Consider the following 16,033-nt stretch of genomic DNA (forward strand, 5'->3'; position numbering starts at 1 on the left):
GTCTCTCCTCACCTGTAACCCTGGGGCTGACTGCTCTTCTGTCCAGGTTCCTGGCTTTTATCCCCTTTCTCCTGCTCTTCCGGCCTGCTACTCTGGGCGGGCCTGAGTTTCCTCTCCTCACCTAATCCCTTTGGCTGATATTTATATTTATGGAGATAGAAAAAATTATTTCTGCCAATAAATGTTGAAAGGAAACACTGGAATTAAAACTTAAAGCTAAATCCTCCCTCATCCTCCACCAAATATTTTTTAATTAATCTAGTTTAGGTGTAAGGAGCTCTGGTGGCATGTTGGTTAAAGCATTTGCCTACTAACTGAAAGGACAGTAGTTCAAACCCACCAGCCACTCCACAGAGAAGGATGAGCTGGTCTGCTTCCATAAAAATGTCATGTCTTAGAAACCCTATGGGGCAGTTCTACTCTGTCCCATAGGATTGCTCTAAGTCAGAATCTACTCTTTGGCAGCGATGGGTACGTGGGGACTTTTGGTGAATAGAAATTCCTGGGGACACTACCATTTATATCCTGTTATTATTGCAGGTGATGCTAAAGGGCAAAGCAAAGCTTCTTTCATAATGAACATAGGATGCTAAGAATGAGGTTGGATAATTGAGTAAGAACCAGTCTGAGGAACACCAGATGCAGACAAATATTAATCTGTCAGCAAGTACCTAGTGAGTACTTACTAGGCCAGATCATCTATTAACAAAGTGACCACTAATCATCTCAAGTCTTTGAAAAGAATCCAGTTGTTAAGTCATAAAGGGATGCAGTATTCAAAACTAACACAAGCCAAAATAAGATGAAAGTTTTATAAAACAGCTACCATTCTTTATAATCACTTTAAAGAAAACCACAGGACAAAACTACTAACCAATAACCAGTGTAATCGCACATACAGGAAGAAGATAAGGTGCTATCATTTTAGCACTCTTTAGTGGCCAGTGAAGGTATAGTGATCTATGCATTGAGACTTCTGCAGAAAGTATCTGCTAAGAAAACTGTTGTTTTTGTTATTTGCCAGCGAGTCGGACCTCACTCATAGTGACCCCTCCTTGGGTTTCCAAGGCAGTATCACTACGGAAGTAGATTGCCTGACCTTCCTTCCAGGCTAAGAAACCTAGTCACAGTAAATTCATCTGGGTTCAGCTCGAGTTATCTAGGGTAACTGGCTCTTCTAAAAAAATGGTTGAATGGGATAAAAATTACTTTGCAAATTTGAATACCCATACCCATCACTGTGAAGTAAATTCTGACTCATAGCCACCCTACAGGGCAGAGCAGAACTGCCCCATTGGGTTTCCAAGTCTGTAATCTATATAGAAGCAGACTGCTGCATCTTGCTTCCATGGAGCAGGTGGTGAGTTTGAACTGCTGACCTTAAGGTTAATTGCCCAAGACTTAACCACTGTACCATCAGTGCTCCTTACAAATCTGAATAGGCCCTGATAAATACTCAAATATACCCTATTTTAAGCAGTTATGTAAAAACATGTTGAATAACCAGTTATATAGTTCTCAAAATTTTTTTAACTGAAACTCTAAATCATTTAAAATTCATTTACCTCAATCAATGAGACAAGATGAAAAGAAGAGGGGGGAAGGAATGCAAAGCAGTATAAGAAATTTTCCCAGGATCAATCTACATGTTTTATCTGTCTGCCTTATAACTAACAATTCAATTGTTCCATCAGTCTAGTTGACCTCCTTTGTTTTGTTCAGCATGCCAGTTTAAGACTAGAAAGCCATTTCCACAAAGACATAAAAAGCTATAAGAGTTCTGGAAGAAGCTTATAAAACAGGAATTCTCTAAAAGGCAAATTTGGCTCACCACCTGTTTTCGTATGGCCCATGAGCTAAAAATGGTTTTTACGTTTTTAAATGACTAAAAAGAAAAATCAAAATAGGACTATCTCAGAACCTGCAAAAATGAAAGGAACTCAAATTGAAATGTCCAAAAATAAAGTTTTACTGAAAGACAGTCACCATTATTTGTTTTTACACATTGTCCATAGCTGCTTTTAAACTATAATAGCTGAATTAGTTGAGACAGAGACCATATGGCCTATGATGCGGAATATATCTACTATCTGGCATAAAAAAGTTTGCCAAAACCTGTCCTGTAGTAAAAGTTGCTACTAATTTGCCTTGAAATAAGTGACTTTAGCTATGTAGCTTTGCACAAGAGATTCCAGATGGTTTTGCTGATCACCAGCTGAATAATAGAAAATTTATTTTATCTCATTGTAGTTAAGCTAAAAGGCAGCAAATTTCAATGACTTTTTAAAACCATATTCTTTAACAAAGAATGTAGTTCTTTTACCCCTTCATTATTTCCAGTAGGAAAGGGCTATAAGAACGTTAATTGTCTTACTTCCTTTACCATTTAACAAGCCCTAGGTCTACCACTTCTACATAAAAGACAAACAGAACATATGGGCATTTTTTTCTTCAGAACAGAAAACATCAGAGGGTACACAGCAAGGGATCATGATACTGTCACTTTTTGGCATAATTATCTAAGGCCTTAAGATTAGCTACAATGTTACTTTCTGCCTCAGAATAAAATCTTTAGTGTATTTTTTTTTAATAGGAAATTTCTGATACTGAAAGAACAATTCAATGAAAATCCCTATAAACTCTGCCTAGATTCTCAATTATTTACAGGCTGACATATTTGTTTCTTTCATTTCCTTATCTATCTTTTCTGGTCACAGTTGTTGAATCTTTAGAAAGTAGAGCTCACTGTAATACTTTACCCTAAATACTTCAGCAAACAATATTAGGATAATAATTTTCAAGGAAATAAAGATACAATAATATAGAGAAGGTGTTCCACAACCTACTTTGGTGAGTAGTGACTGGGGTTCTCAAAAGTTTTCTAAGATGCAACTATTGGTCTCCTCTCGTCTGAATCAAAGGAGAGTGAAGAAAATCAAAGGCATCTAGAAACAAGCAGTCCAAGGATAAGACAGACCTTGAGGACCTCAGCCTTCATGACCCCAAGACCAGAAGATCTAGATGGTGCCCAGCTACCAATGCCAACCACTCAGAAAGGGATCAAAACTGGAGAGCCTGGCCAGAGTGGGAGGAAAAACGTGGAACAAAATTCAAAAACACAAAAACAACCAGAATTACTGGTCAAATAGAGTCTAGTGGAACCCCCAAGACTATGGCCTAGGGTTATCATTCAGCCCTAGAATTGGACTCACTCTCATGGATTGGCACTGAGCCCAACAAGAGAACACCTACATGCAGAACACCTACCCCAGGGCAATGCAATCACCAAGTATAGGGAGATAACACCACTTAGAGCAACCTGCCAGGAGGCACTAGAGGGGCAGCATTCACACAGAGGGGAAGCTAGACAGACAGAAGTGCATAGTTAAAACGGGTACAGGGAGGGGGTAGTCACAGGGACAGGAGGTGAAGAGAGTTTGTTATGGTCGGAGATGGTAATGGGGGCCTGACATCAAATGTACAGGAACTGTTAAATGTAAAACTAATTTACTCTGTAAATTTGCACCCAAAGCACAATTTAAAAAAGGGGGGGGGTGTTAAAGGGACACAGATTAAGTGAAGATACAGTAACTTCCAAGAGGCCAGTAATCCAAAGTTAACAACAGGGTGTCATTTTACTGAGACAAGGAGAGTAGTCTGATTAATACAATGATTGTCTAAAGAGATCAGGGCCTTTTACCCTCCACTCTGCAATGACTTCTTCTTATATGCCTCTGACACTTACCTAAGGGCAGCAGCATGGTAGGTGTCAACATAATCGGAAATGAAAAGCTCTCGGTTCTTGATAACTGGGTCTGTAATGACAAGTTCTCTTCCAGAGTCTGTCAAAAATAAATAAATAAGTGATTTATTAAAAGGATATTAAAAATGAGCTTCTCAAAACAACTAGGAAAATTTCTCAAAACTTTTCTTTCAGGTTCACCTCTCACTAACTAAAGAAAGCACAATAAACAACTAGGCCTGTCCAATGTTTTAAGTATTCAAAATAGAAAAGAGGAATAATACATACAGCAAGAACACTGGGAATAAAGCGTGTATTTTTTGTCACCTGATGAAACATCTTGTCAGGTTTATTTTCTACCCTTAACTTTGGTGACAGAAATGGAGAAGGAAGTGGGTAGAAGAGGGAAAGGAGATCCATTGATTTTAAAACATACCATTATTTCTGTATAGTAATTATATATTTTGGCCTTAAAGTCAACAAATAAATAAAAGTGGATACTTTCAAAAACTTATCTCCTCATAATACCCTATGTTCCTCCTCCTAAGATCCCTTAAAACAGAATTCTAACAGGTCAAAACCACAGTTTGCTGAAATATATTAAGCACAAAATGAAAAAATAAGAAAAAAGAGAAAAAACATCTGTCACGGTCTAGCAACACCAAATACTAAAATATTTAATGAATTTTTCTATCTTACTTTTTATTGCTAAAAATTCCAGAATGAAGTGGCATCACACACTGGTTCAGTTAAAAAAGAATAACCAAATTGCTTATAATATGGAACCAAAATTTAACTACTTTACCAGAAATTTTTATAATTTCAGAAAAGAAATAAGCTAGTAAGATACAAAAGGACATCATTCTTCAAAGCTCTTTGACTGCTAATGTACTGACTCAAAACACATCACTGAAAGCTATGCGGAAGAGTAGAAAGAGACAGGCATCAGGGTGCTACAGAGCTGAGACCCGACCCTAGGTGAGGCCACTACTTAGGAAAGAAGGAGTCTCCCTGTAAGCCTCAATTTCCTCAGCTAGAACTGGGAAGGGACAAACCTCAAATTATTTATGGGTGACAAGTGAGAATCATCTACCATGAGGCCTAGCACCTCTCAAGAATCAATAAAATAGAACTATTCTACATATGAACAAATGTAATATATATATATCCACATACATACCTCATTTGTCAGTAAGTTTACTGAGGAGAAACTACAAAACCAAAGGAAGAAAATACTGAGGAGAAACTACAAAACCAAAGGAAGAAAAACAATCAGTTGCTCTGAACTACCTATCTTCCTTCCTATTGTTCTGAAACTGAGGATCTCAAAATAAATTCCTAAAAATGATTCAGAAAGCTTTGCTACAAAAACTGAAGTTCACAACCCTGAATACAGAGAGGTTCTATAATTTTCTCAGACTACAGAGACGGGAAAACAAAATAAAATATAATCCTATAGGGTTTAAAATATTATTTTCTTATCATTAGGTGAGAAAAATGAGTTAAAAATGAAATTAGTGTTATTTCTATTCCAAGTTTAAGGGGAAGACATTACTAGTACACGTTCAGGGATTAAAGAGAAGAAAGAAAAAGAAAAAAAATAATAATAATGAAAGAACTTAGGGAAAAATGAACAAGCCAATATGTCCCGATTTATAAAAAGCTTCTTTTCAGATAAATTTGTCATAATGTTTTATCTCCTTATAATAAATGTCTTTAGAAAGAACGAAAGCTTAAAAAAAAAAAAAATCAGACAGAAGGAAAAATTTACCATTTTCATTATGTCGATCCTGAACCAAATGCTGATATACAGAATCTGGAACTTCAGACTGACGGTAGTACCATTTGACGTTCATGAGTAGATGGTCCCTCTTACTCTGAAAAGGAAAATCTAACAGCATTAGGAACAGGATTTCAGGTGCCCACTGGTGCATACCATACCCCTGACCAAAAGACTCTGGAAATAGGTGGACAAGCAAAGAGGAGACACACAACTACCACCAGGATCACAAAAATGCTTAAGCCAATTACAAGGTCCACTTTTATTAAAATAAAAATCCTAGCCATAGCACCCTCTGACCCTACGCCTCTCAAAGGTGGTTATATTTCAGGAAACAAAAGATACCATACTTGAATCTGTACCTACCCCCAGTGTGATTAACTGATACATTTAATATCTATTTTGAAATTTAACATTAACTATATAATACTAGGCAGTGTTTTGTTCTGTTGTACATAAGGTCACTATGAACTCACATGAACCTAAAGGTACACGTAATACCACATGAATCTATATCCTCCTTCTATCTTTATCTAGTGAGTGCATAGTTACATAATATTTTAGGCACAGCAGCAAGGCTTATTAAGAATAAGCTAGACAGACTTAGCCACTAAGGCCTGGCACAAAAGTCATCTCCTCTCCAAGGTCTGCCTGCCACCAACATTGAATTAGATTCTCCTTCTACGTTACTGCCACAGGACCTTGCAGTTATTGCTATTATGGCAAACTAGTATAACTGCAAACTATTGGTGGTGATGATGGGACTGCAAGTTTATAGAACAGGTACCCTGCCTTATTTATCCTGGAATCTCCAGAGAATAGACACCTTCTACATAACTGTTCGTGTATGAATAAAGAATTCTATGATTATCAGTGTCCTGTAAATGTTTATGGGGCACTTAATCATTGTAGGAGCTCTGGTGGCCTAATGCCTAAGGCATTTGACTGCTAATCAGAAGGCTGATTGTTCAAACCCACCAGCCACTCCTCAGAAGGAAGGCTGGGCAATCTACTTCCATAGTGATACTGCCTGGGAAACCCAAGGAGGGGCCGCTATGAGTTGGACCCGACTCAACGGCAGTGCGTTTTTTTTTTATTTTTTAATCATTGTGTAAGAAGCTCTGGTGGCACAGTGCCTAAGGCATTTGACTGCTTACCAGAAGGCTGTTGGTTCAAACCAACCAGTCACTCCGCGGAAGGAAGGTGGGCCAATCTACTTCTGTAAAGATTTACTTTAAAACCTTCGAAACCTAACGGAGGTTGCTAAGAGTCAGAATGGACTCAATGGCAGTGGGTTTGTTTTTTTTATTGCTTGTTTGTTTTAATCATTGTATCCCCCTAAAAGTAAACTCTGCATTCTAATACATTCAAATATATATTAGTGATCACGCATTGCCCTCCCACTGGAAGGTTTTGAAGCTACACTTGTGGCAGATCACATCTGTGTACCTAATCGTGAAGCATGTTAGCGTGGCAGTGTATGGAGAGATTTGACAGGCCTTCATAAAACATTTTCCCAACCCTGGTGGTGGTCTCTATAGACATCTCCATGATGAATACAATATTATTATTCTTCGTAGCCTCTACCTTTTCATCATAGGTCAACCAATAAAAAGGTATGAGAGCTAATTTTTTTAAATCACTCACTTTTATAAAGGAGATGGCTAAATCCTAAAACATGTCAAAAGAGTCTGCATTACTGAAGAAAATCACTTCCTGTTTAATGAGAAATCACAAATATACTCTTCAATAAAAGACCAGGAAGGTTCTGAAAATCTTTGGTAACTAAAACACTTAAGCCATTTAATGAACCAGAAACAAAACAACTACCAAAATTCTGACTGAACTCAAATGTGAAAAATGTTAATCCAAGTTAAATATTGTACACATCAAGCTTCTCACTTTGCAATTAACTGCATCAAACAGGCAGATCTACAAAAACTGGTTTTAATTAAAAAAAAAAAAAAAAAATCTGGACAAAGGGCAGCTTGAGGGTACTCAGGGATAAACTTAAATAAAATATACTGTCTAATAAAGGAAGGCTTCTCACCCTCAGCACTGCTGACATTTGGGTCAGATCATTCTCTGTTGTCAGGGGCGCTGTCCTGTGCGCTGTAGGACGTTTAGCAGCATCCCTGGGCTCTACCAATAAATATCACTGCACACACCCTACCTTCAAGTTGTCACAACCACAAATGTCTCCAAACATTTTGAAATGTCACCCGTGGGACAAAACTGCCCCCAGTGGAAAACCACTGGTCTAACGGTTTCCTCTTTTAAGCGAAGGTAAGCTAGCATAGCAAAAATAAAACCTCGTTCAAGCACTACAGGGTAGAACTAGGTATATGGATTACTGAAAAGAATGCACTAGTTCAAATTCCAGTTCCACTACTTCCTAGCTCTGTGATTCCAGACAAGGAACCAGGATTCTTTAAGCCTTAGGTTCATTTTCTATAAAATCAAAACACTGAAATCTACCTACAAAGAGTCACAAAGACTGAAAAGCACCTGAAACTGAGTAGAGGGTCATTCACTGAGCTACCATTCACTGAGCTACCGCTGAATCCTTAACACTCACAATAATGAATTACTTACTGGGCACACAAGAATTCAGATCTACTCACAGTGCCATCAGCAATTTTCTAAAATCTATACTTGATTTCTGCAGCACAATTAAGATGTCTGAAACCCTAAAAGGGCAACAGAAATGCCTTTTAGGTGCAATAACCAGCAATTGTACAACGTCTACTCTTCAGAATCAAGTCAGCGGTTCTGCAACCTTCTGAAGTATATAATCTCTGCTACCATAAGACTGGGAGCTCTGATGGTATAATGCCTAAGGCATTTGACTGCTAATCAGAAGGCTGGTGGTTTAAGCCCACCAGCCACTCCTTGGAAGGAAGATTGGTCAATCTACTTCCATAGTAATACCACCTGGGAAACCCAAGGAGAGGCTGCTATGAGTGGGATCCAACTCCACAGCAGTGCATTGCATTGTGTTACTTTATGACTGAGAAACTTATCGATTATACACAAAGAAATTATTGCTTTGATTATTTGAACCTAGATTTATGGCTCGCTCACTAGACTTTACAAAGGCAAGTGAAGGGACTCTTGGATTTCCTAATGCAGTACTACCTAAAAACCAGGGTGTGGCAGCATTGCTTAAAAGTAAAAAGCCTCCAGGCTCTAACAAACACACAAAGAAAAAAAAGTTTTGAACAGATTTAAATAGCTCTAATTGACACAATCTTCCTAAATAGGCAGTAAATTAAACATCTCTAAAGAGGAAGTGTGTGTGCACAACTAAAACCAAGTAATCTAGTCTTATCAGGAACACTGGTTCACTGGGAGTGACCTAGGTCGCTAACCCTCTGAATCACCTAACCATCTAGAAAGTGATAGAACAAGATGATTTTTATGGTATCTTTCTATTCTTATAAATTTATGTAGATAAAATGGGGGGAGCTTCCCTTACATTTTCTCTAAAGTCTGAAATATCCAAATATTCTCTTCTAAGGAAGAAAAAAGCAGCAGCTACTTCCATGGAAACTGATTACTACAACACTGGGGAGCAAATGAAGGGAACAGAGAGCATCCCCTCTCCCAAGTAAACATGCCAAATACACCTGAAATTCCAAGTATCCCTCAAATGTTAATCACAGGAAATCCTCACCGTCCTGCCTAACACACCAAGATTTTTGCTCAAACTCACAGAAAAGTACTAAAATGGTATTTAGGGATCATTCCATTAAATCCAAACTACCTGTCTTTCAATCCTGGTTGGCAACTTACTAATAAGCTGTGTAACTTTGAGCAAATTATTTACCTTCTCCCTGCCTCAATTCTCTGATATAAAATGATGGGGGAGGGAAAAAAAAGTCTCTACCTAACTCTACCAGGTTGCAATGACTAAATCAATTAATAGAAGTTGGTTAGCTCTCAATAAATGGTGGATATTACTATCACAGAATGTAATAGTCTTCTACAGATTTTGCTTTTCTCAAATCCAAAACTCTAGGAGTAATAGCAATACTAGCAATACCAAATAAATAATATAGCAAATTGGGGGAAAGTACCTTGTGTTTTACAGTAACTTCAGAAGCAAGTCAAATATTTTTAACAAATATGTCTCATTATTTTGTTAGTGATATAAATGTGTGGTTGCATAAAGGTCAGAGCATCTGTAAATGACCTATTTTTAAAAGAATGTGGAATCAAGTGTGAATCGCTGAGAAGCTTCCCATGTGAAAGTACCCTGGGGTGTATTCTGAATACAGAGTAGAGCTCACTGAAAAGTAAATCATTTCCCATTATTTACTTTTTCAGTTTTTAAGAAAGAAAGACTGGAGTGAGGGCACAGACCAGAGCTAAGCAGAACTCAGTGAACGTGTGCACATCACCTCTGCATCTGATCTGTTTCCAGGGAGTGGTTCTGCACTGAACAGGAGGAGCCCTTTCTGCATACAATCACTGAGTCCTCCACACCACTCACCTGGGATTCTTTTCAAAAGAAGGATGTGTGTAAACTGATGGAAATGGAGAGTGTAATAGAGGACAAAGCCTCCCCACACTTGGGCTTAGGAAAAAGACAAATGGCCTAAACATGGGAATTCCAGGAGAGCCTTGAATGTCAGACAACAGTGTTAAGAATTAATGAAAAAGTCAAAACAGAATTTAAACACTGAGAACTAGGTAACATGAAGATAGACTAGGAAAAGAACAAGGCAATGGAGACAGAAAGGCAAATGGGCAGCTACTGCGGAAAATCCATATTCATCTTGTCAATGCCACAGAGATCAGGCACCCCAAATATAAACTTAAGATCCAAGTCAATAGGGGATTTCCTTTCAGGAGGTCTGAGTATTGATATAGTACTTTCACTGATTTAAAGAGTTAATCTGATTAATGGACCACATGAATCTCAGCCTCCAAAAGAGATCACAGTAAGGTCCTCAATAGAGTGTGAGAAAAATGTGGAACATAACTCAAAATAATATAAAAGGACATGTTTAATGGTCTGATACACTGGTGGAACCCCCTGGACTATGCCCCAACTTAGACAACCTTCAAATCTGAACTGAACTCATCCCCATGGTTCACCATTCAGTAAAACTATAGACAGCCTATAAGGTAAACAGTAACACCAGGGAGGTACGCACTCCTTAGAACAATCAACTGCACGAGATCCAAAGGACAGCATTTGCCCAGGGACAAAAAAGATCTTTGTTCCATCAATCACGTTCTAGTTTTTGGTAGAAAGAATCAGGGCCCAAAATGCTCCAAAACTGGCCACTCAAGTTCATTCTCTCTGTTCCTACGTGAGAGAGGTACCAGGGCCAAAGACAGCCTGAGACTGAGAATCAACTCAATGGCAATGGGTATTATCAAATGAACAGCTTTGCGATATCAAAATAATCTGCTAGTGCTAAGAAATAACAGAAAAACTTCCTGAAAAATTTTAATAAACTAAGTGTTTATTAGGAACTTAAGTTTCAAAAAATGGAAGAGCTGAATAAAACCAGACCCAAATTCTTGTTTTGTAAGTCAAAATACCCAATAAAGAATCAAGTTTTTCCAGAAATTTGGGAAGTGGCTAACATCTGTATACTGTAGGCTTAAAAAGAGATCTTCTGAAGAAATTTTTTCACGTGTTTCCACAACATGGTGATAATATAGTTAAGAGTCACATGACTATTGTTGTTGTTGTTATGTGCCGTCGAGTCCACCCGACTCATAGAGACCCTTCCTTGGGTTTCCAAGGCAGAATCACTACGGAAGTAGATTACCCCATCTTCTTTCCGAGGAGTGGCTAGTGGATTTGAATCGCCAGCCTTCTGGTTAGCAGTCAAATGCCTTAGCCACTATGCTACCAGAGCTCCTACTTGACTATTAGAGGTTTAATTTTATAATGCAGAAATGTCTACACAAACTTTTAATTGCAAGTTAAGACAATAAGCATACAACAGGGAAAATGTTATGTGTCCCTTCATGTGTATTGCACCAGTTGGCTTAACACGGCACTTCAACTCTGCTGAGTCAATTTTTACATAGAGGACAGTGTTCTGTGAGTATATTGTCCTGAGTCCTTGAGGACTTAATGGCTTCAAGTCATTCCTGATTCTGGGAGAAGAGGGAAGGCGCAGATGACGTCAAGATTACTATTCTTCAGATGTCAAAGATTACTCCAGGCATTATCTGAACTAGTTAATGAAGTCTAAAGTTAAGTTTTCCATGTCAGTCAAAGGATCATCTTTACCCAACTTTTTGTCCTGGGTGGTGCAAAGGGTTTGTGCTCCTCTCTCAGCCTAACCGTCAATGGTTCAAACAAACCCAGTGGTGCCACGGAAGAAAGGCCCAGTGTTCTGCTTCAGTAAAAATGACAGGTAAGAACACCCTATGGAACAGTCCGACTCTGTCTAACACATGGGGTTCTATGAGTTGGATTCAACTTGACAGTAACAGGTTGTTTTGCTATTGTTGTATGATCTGTATCTATCTATATAGGTTTGTAGCCATTAGGAGCTCTGATGGTGCAGTGATTAAAGCATTGGGCTCCTAACAAAAACAGTCGGCAATTTGAACCCATCAACTGCTCCACAGGAGAAAGACGAAATAGTCTGCTTCCAGAAAGATTTACAGCCTTGGAAACCCTATGGGTCAGTTCTACTCTGTACTATATAGTCACTATGAGTCAGAATCAACCTGATGGCAGTGGGTTGATTTTGTTTTGCAGCCATGACAGCTCAAAACAAAATTAGTGCCACCAGGACTCAGGTCATTAAAGTCTGCCTACCACCGAGTTTTGCTTTAACTTAAATACCAAGGAAACAGAGAGAAAGCCAAAATACCAACTCCACAGACTCGCTCTCAAAAGAGAAGGCTTTGAACACTCCCTAGAAATAATCACACAACCATGTACTTGCCACCTTAATATACTTAAGACATTAACGACACACTGTGTTTGTTCCCTTTTAGTTGAAAGGGGAAAAGAAGGTGTGAAAATGAGGAATTTCTGTTGCTATTGAATAAACAAAAAGTATCCAAACTTGTTTTATCCTAAAACATCCTTTCAAACTTTCCCAGGGATATTTATGTGTTCAAGTGGGCCTGAAAGGATCAAAACACCTCCTGGAGCTCTCCTTTACAGGCACTGTCCAATGCTAAGTGAATGGACCTGTTGTAGAACTATGACTGCGGTGGGACCAAGCACAACTCCTTCCCAGGACTTACACCACTTGAATTGTAATTTAAATTCCTTAAAATAGCATAAAACGGACACAGATCCTTTCCAGTGGATACTTAACATTTGTTGGCATTTCCAAATGGATAAAACCTGGAACTATCCAAGGGTCTGTTCAGAACTAGCATAATGAATCCTTTTTTAAAGATAAATAGATGAAAGAAACATAGAAACACACCACATTCATTTGATAAGCTGCTTATTGCCTCTAGGCACTAGAATCAAGGTCACAAAGCTCATTTTCAAAACCTGTGAGTGGCACTCAATCCAAAATACCATTTTCAAGAGACTGTACAAGTATATGAATCTATGTAAGAGGATTTAAATTGCCTCGTATCGAATGGTGAAGCACGAAGGCTGGAACTCTAGGAGGGCAGATGATCTTTTACACTTTTTACAACTAACATGTGCAAATAAATGGTTACATATAAATCCCCAGAAAGATGATGCAACTAAAAATGTGCTGAAACACAGGTTCTAATAACCCAAAATAATTTTCAAAATCACTGTTTCTTGATAATATCTTATGTGCTAAAGAAACTTCTGCCTTTTGTTTAATTATGTACACAGTTAAATCTGGACAGAAATCAACTTGAATATTTTGGTAGGACCAAAAAAGTACATGTAAACTAAATCTCTTAATGGCTAACTATGGAGTCAAGACTTGTTAAGGTATTTTCTATCAAGATAACATTCTTTATGAATATTGCAATTATCAGACAAAAGATTCCTGTATTTGTTTGCACTGGAGGGGCAAAATATGAGTATAGGCATAGCCTTGGGAAAATTCCTATCTCTTGGCATTTACTGTAAAACAGAAGGTTGGGTAACACAGTAACCTAAGTTATCTTTGTCCCCTTATACAGAATAATAAATTTCCATCACACATACAAATAAGCTACAGTTAATGTGAGCCTTATGACATGGGCAAATACATCTACATGTGTCTCACCATATACAGCATCCTGATGAAAACACTAACGGTCAGAAACGGGAGTTTAAAAAGTCTCCAAAGTTTGGATTAAAAGATCAAGTTAACAAGATAAAACTAAAATCATATATTTTGAGGATCCCTAAATCTGCTGTCCAAACTCAGAGTCAATCACTTTCTGAATGCCAATAGTAGCTATAGCTACACCAGATAAATCCATAACAACAAATTTTTATTTGGTTTAAAAGATTTCCCCATAAAGGGAAAGAAAACAAATGTCTACAGCACAGGAAGAAACTGCTAAATTGTTCTTAATTTCTATATTCAATAATCCATTCAATTTCTTCATTAAAAACTTAAGGACAAATACTATAAATTTGATACTTCTACAATACTTTTGGTTGGTGTTTCATAACAATGTGATAATAGTGGCGGTTGAGTAGCTTCTCTTATTTTGAAGGACTTAATGACGCTTTATGTATGACACTAGCAGAAAAATTACAGAGCTCTAACACACTAGCCACTCCTCAGAAGGAAAGTTGGGCAATCTACTTCCATAGTGATAGCACCTCGGAAACCCAAGGAAGGATCGCTTAGAATCGGGTGCAACTCAAGGGCACATAACAACAACCACCACAGCAACAGTGAGCCCAGATGTTGCAGAAATGACAAGGACGTTTAAGAAAAGGGGAAAACAAATCTGGGCCATAGGTTACAAAAATTCTCTAGGATGTTTTACAAGTTGAATTTAGCCATCAGTTTCTTTTAAATGATGGTGAAAGTATACAACTCTTTCATGATACTTATTCAAACTCTATGCTGAGCAAATAATCCAGAAGCTGGACCACATGAAAAGGACTGGAGGAAGACTCATTGACAACCTGTGATATGCAGACAACACAACCATGCTTGCTGAAAGTGAAGATGACTTGAAGCATTTACTGATGAAGACTAAAGACTACAGTCTATAGTATGGATTATACCTCATCATAAAGGAAAAAACAAATCCTCACAAGTGGACCAATAATCAGCATCACAATAAATGGAGAAAAGATTAAAGTTGTCAGAGATTTCATATTACTTGCAACCACAACGAACACAATGGAAGCAGTAGTCAAGAAATCAGACATTGTACTACACTGGGCAAATCATCTGCAAAAGACCTCTTTGGGGTGCTGAACAGCAAAGATGTCTCTTTGAAGACTAAGATGCACCTAACCCAAGACATGGTATATTCAATCACCTCATATGCAAGTAAGAGCTGAACAATGAATAAGGAAGACCAAAGAAAAGCTGATGCTTTTGAACTGTAGTGTTGGCGAAGAATATGGAAATTAGGATGGACTGCTAGAAGAATGAACAAATCTGTCCTGGAAGAAGTGCAGCCAGAAAGTTCCCTGGAGGAAAGAATGGCAAGACTTCGTCTAATCTACTTTGGTAATGTTGTCAGAAGGGACCAGTCTCTGGAGAAGGATATCATGCTTGGTAAATTGGAGTGTCAGTGAAAAAGGGGAAGAACAACCCTCAACAAGATGGACTGACACTGTGGCTGCAATGATGGGTTTAGGAATAGCAAGGATTGTGAGGCTGGTGCAGGACTGAGAGAGAGAGTTGCAAACTGGATAAGAAAATATAACCCATCAATATAATGTCTACAAGAGACACACCTTAGAGACAAAGACAAAAACAGACTAAAAATTAAACTTTAGAAAAAGATATATCAAGCAAATGGCAACTGTAAAAGAGCAGAAGTGGCAATATTAATTTCTAATCAAACTGACTTTAAGGCAAAAACCACCATACAAGACAAGGAAGGGCATTATATAATGATTAAAGGATCAATTGAACAACAAGGCATAACCATACTAAATATCTATCGACCAAATGAAAGAGTCCCAAAATACATGAATCAGACTTTAACAGAACTGAAAAGACAAACAGGTAACTCCACAGTCAGGGTAGGAGGCTTTAATACACCACTTTCATTGAAAGATAGAACAACTGGAAAAAAAACAAAGATGCAGAAGAACTAAACAATACAATCCACCAACTTGACCTTAGAGACATCTACAGAGCACTTCACCCAACAGTAGCACAATATACATTCTTTTCCAGTGCACATAGAGCATTCTCAAGGACAGACCATATGTTAGGTCATAAAACAAACCTTAATAAATTAAAAATATTGAAATACTGCAAAGCATCTTCTCAGATCACAATGCTATCAATGGAAAAAGAGCAAACACATAGAAACTGAACAACATCCTCCTTAACAACGACTGGATAATAGAAGAAATAAAAAATGAACTTTAAAAATTCCTTAAATGAAAGAGACCT

At 37.9% G+C, this 16,033-nt stretch overlaps 1 protein-coding gene across 1 annotated transcript in view; it reads right to left on the reverse strand.

Annotated features, from left to right (window-relative positions):
• Nucleotides 1–16,033, reverse strand: part of RERE (arginine-glutamic acid dipeptide repeats) — a 470,759-nt gene that overhangs the window by 289,246 nt on the left and 165,480 nt on the right. Inside the window, exons 4-5 of the mRNA XM_042781181.1 lie at nt 5,514–5,619; nt 3,746–3,842 (exon numbers count right to left, since the gene is read on the reverse strand). Of these exons, the coding sequence (XP_042637115.1) occupies nt 3,746–3,842; nt 5,514–5,619 (203 nt within the window). The remainder of the gene's footprint in view (nt 1–3,745; nt 3,843–5,513; nt 5,620–16,033) is intronic.

The sequence above is a fragment of the Orycteropus afer genome, unplaced genomic scaffold, assembly GCF_000298275.1.
Source record: "Orycteropus afer afer isolate SDZICR_OR568_19922 unplaced genomic scaffold, OryAfe1.0 scaffold00094, whole genome shotgun sequence".
NCBI lineage: Eukaryota > Metazoa > Chordata > Mammalia > Tubulidentata > Orycteropodidae > Orycteropus > Orycteropus afer.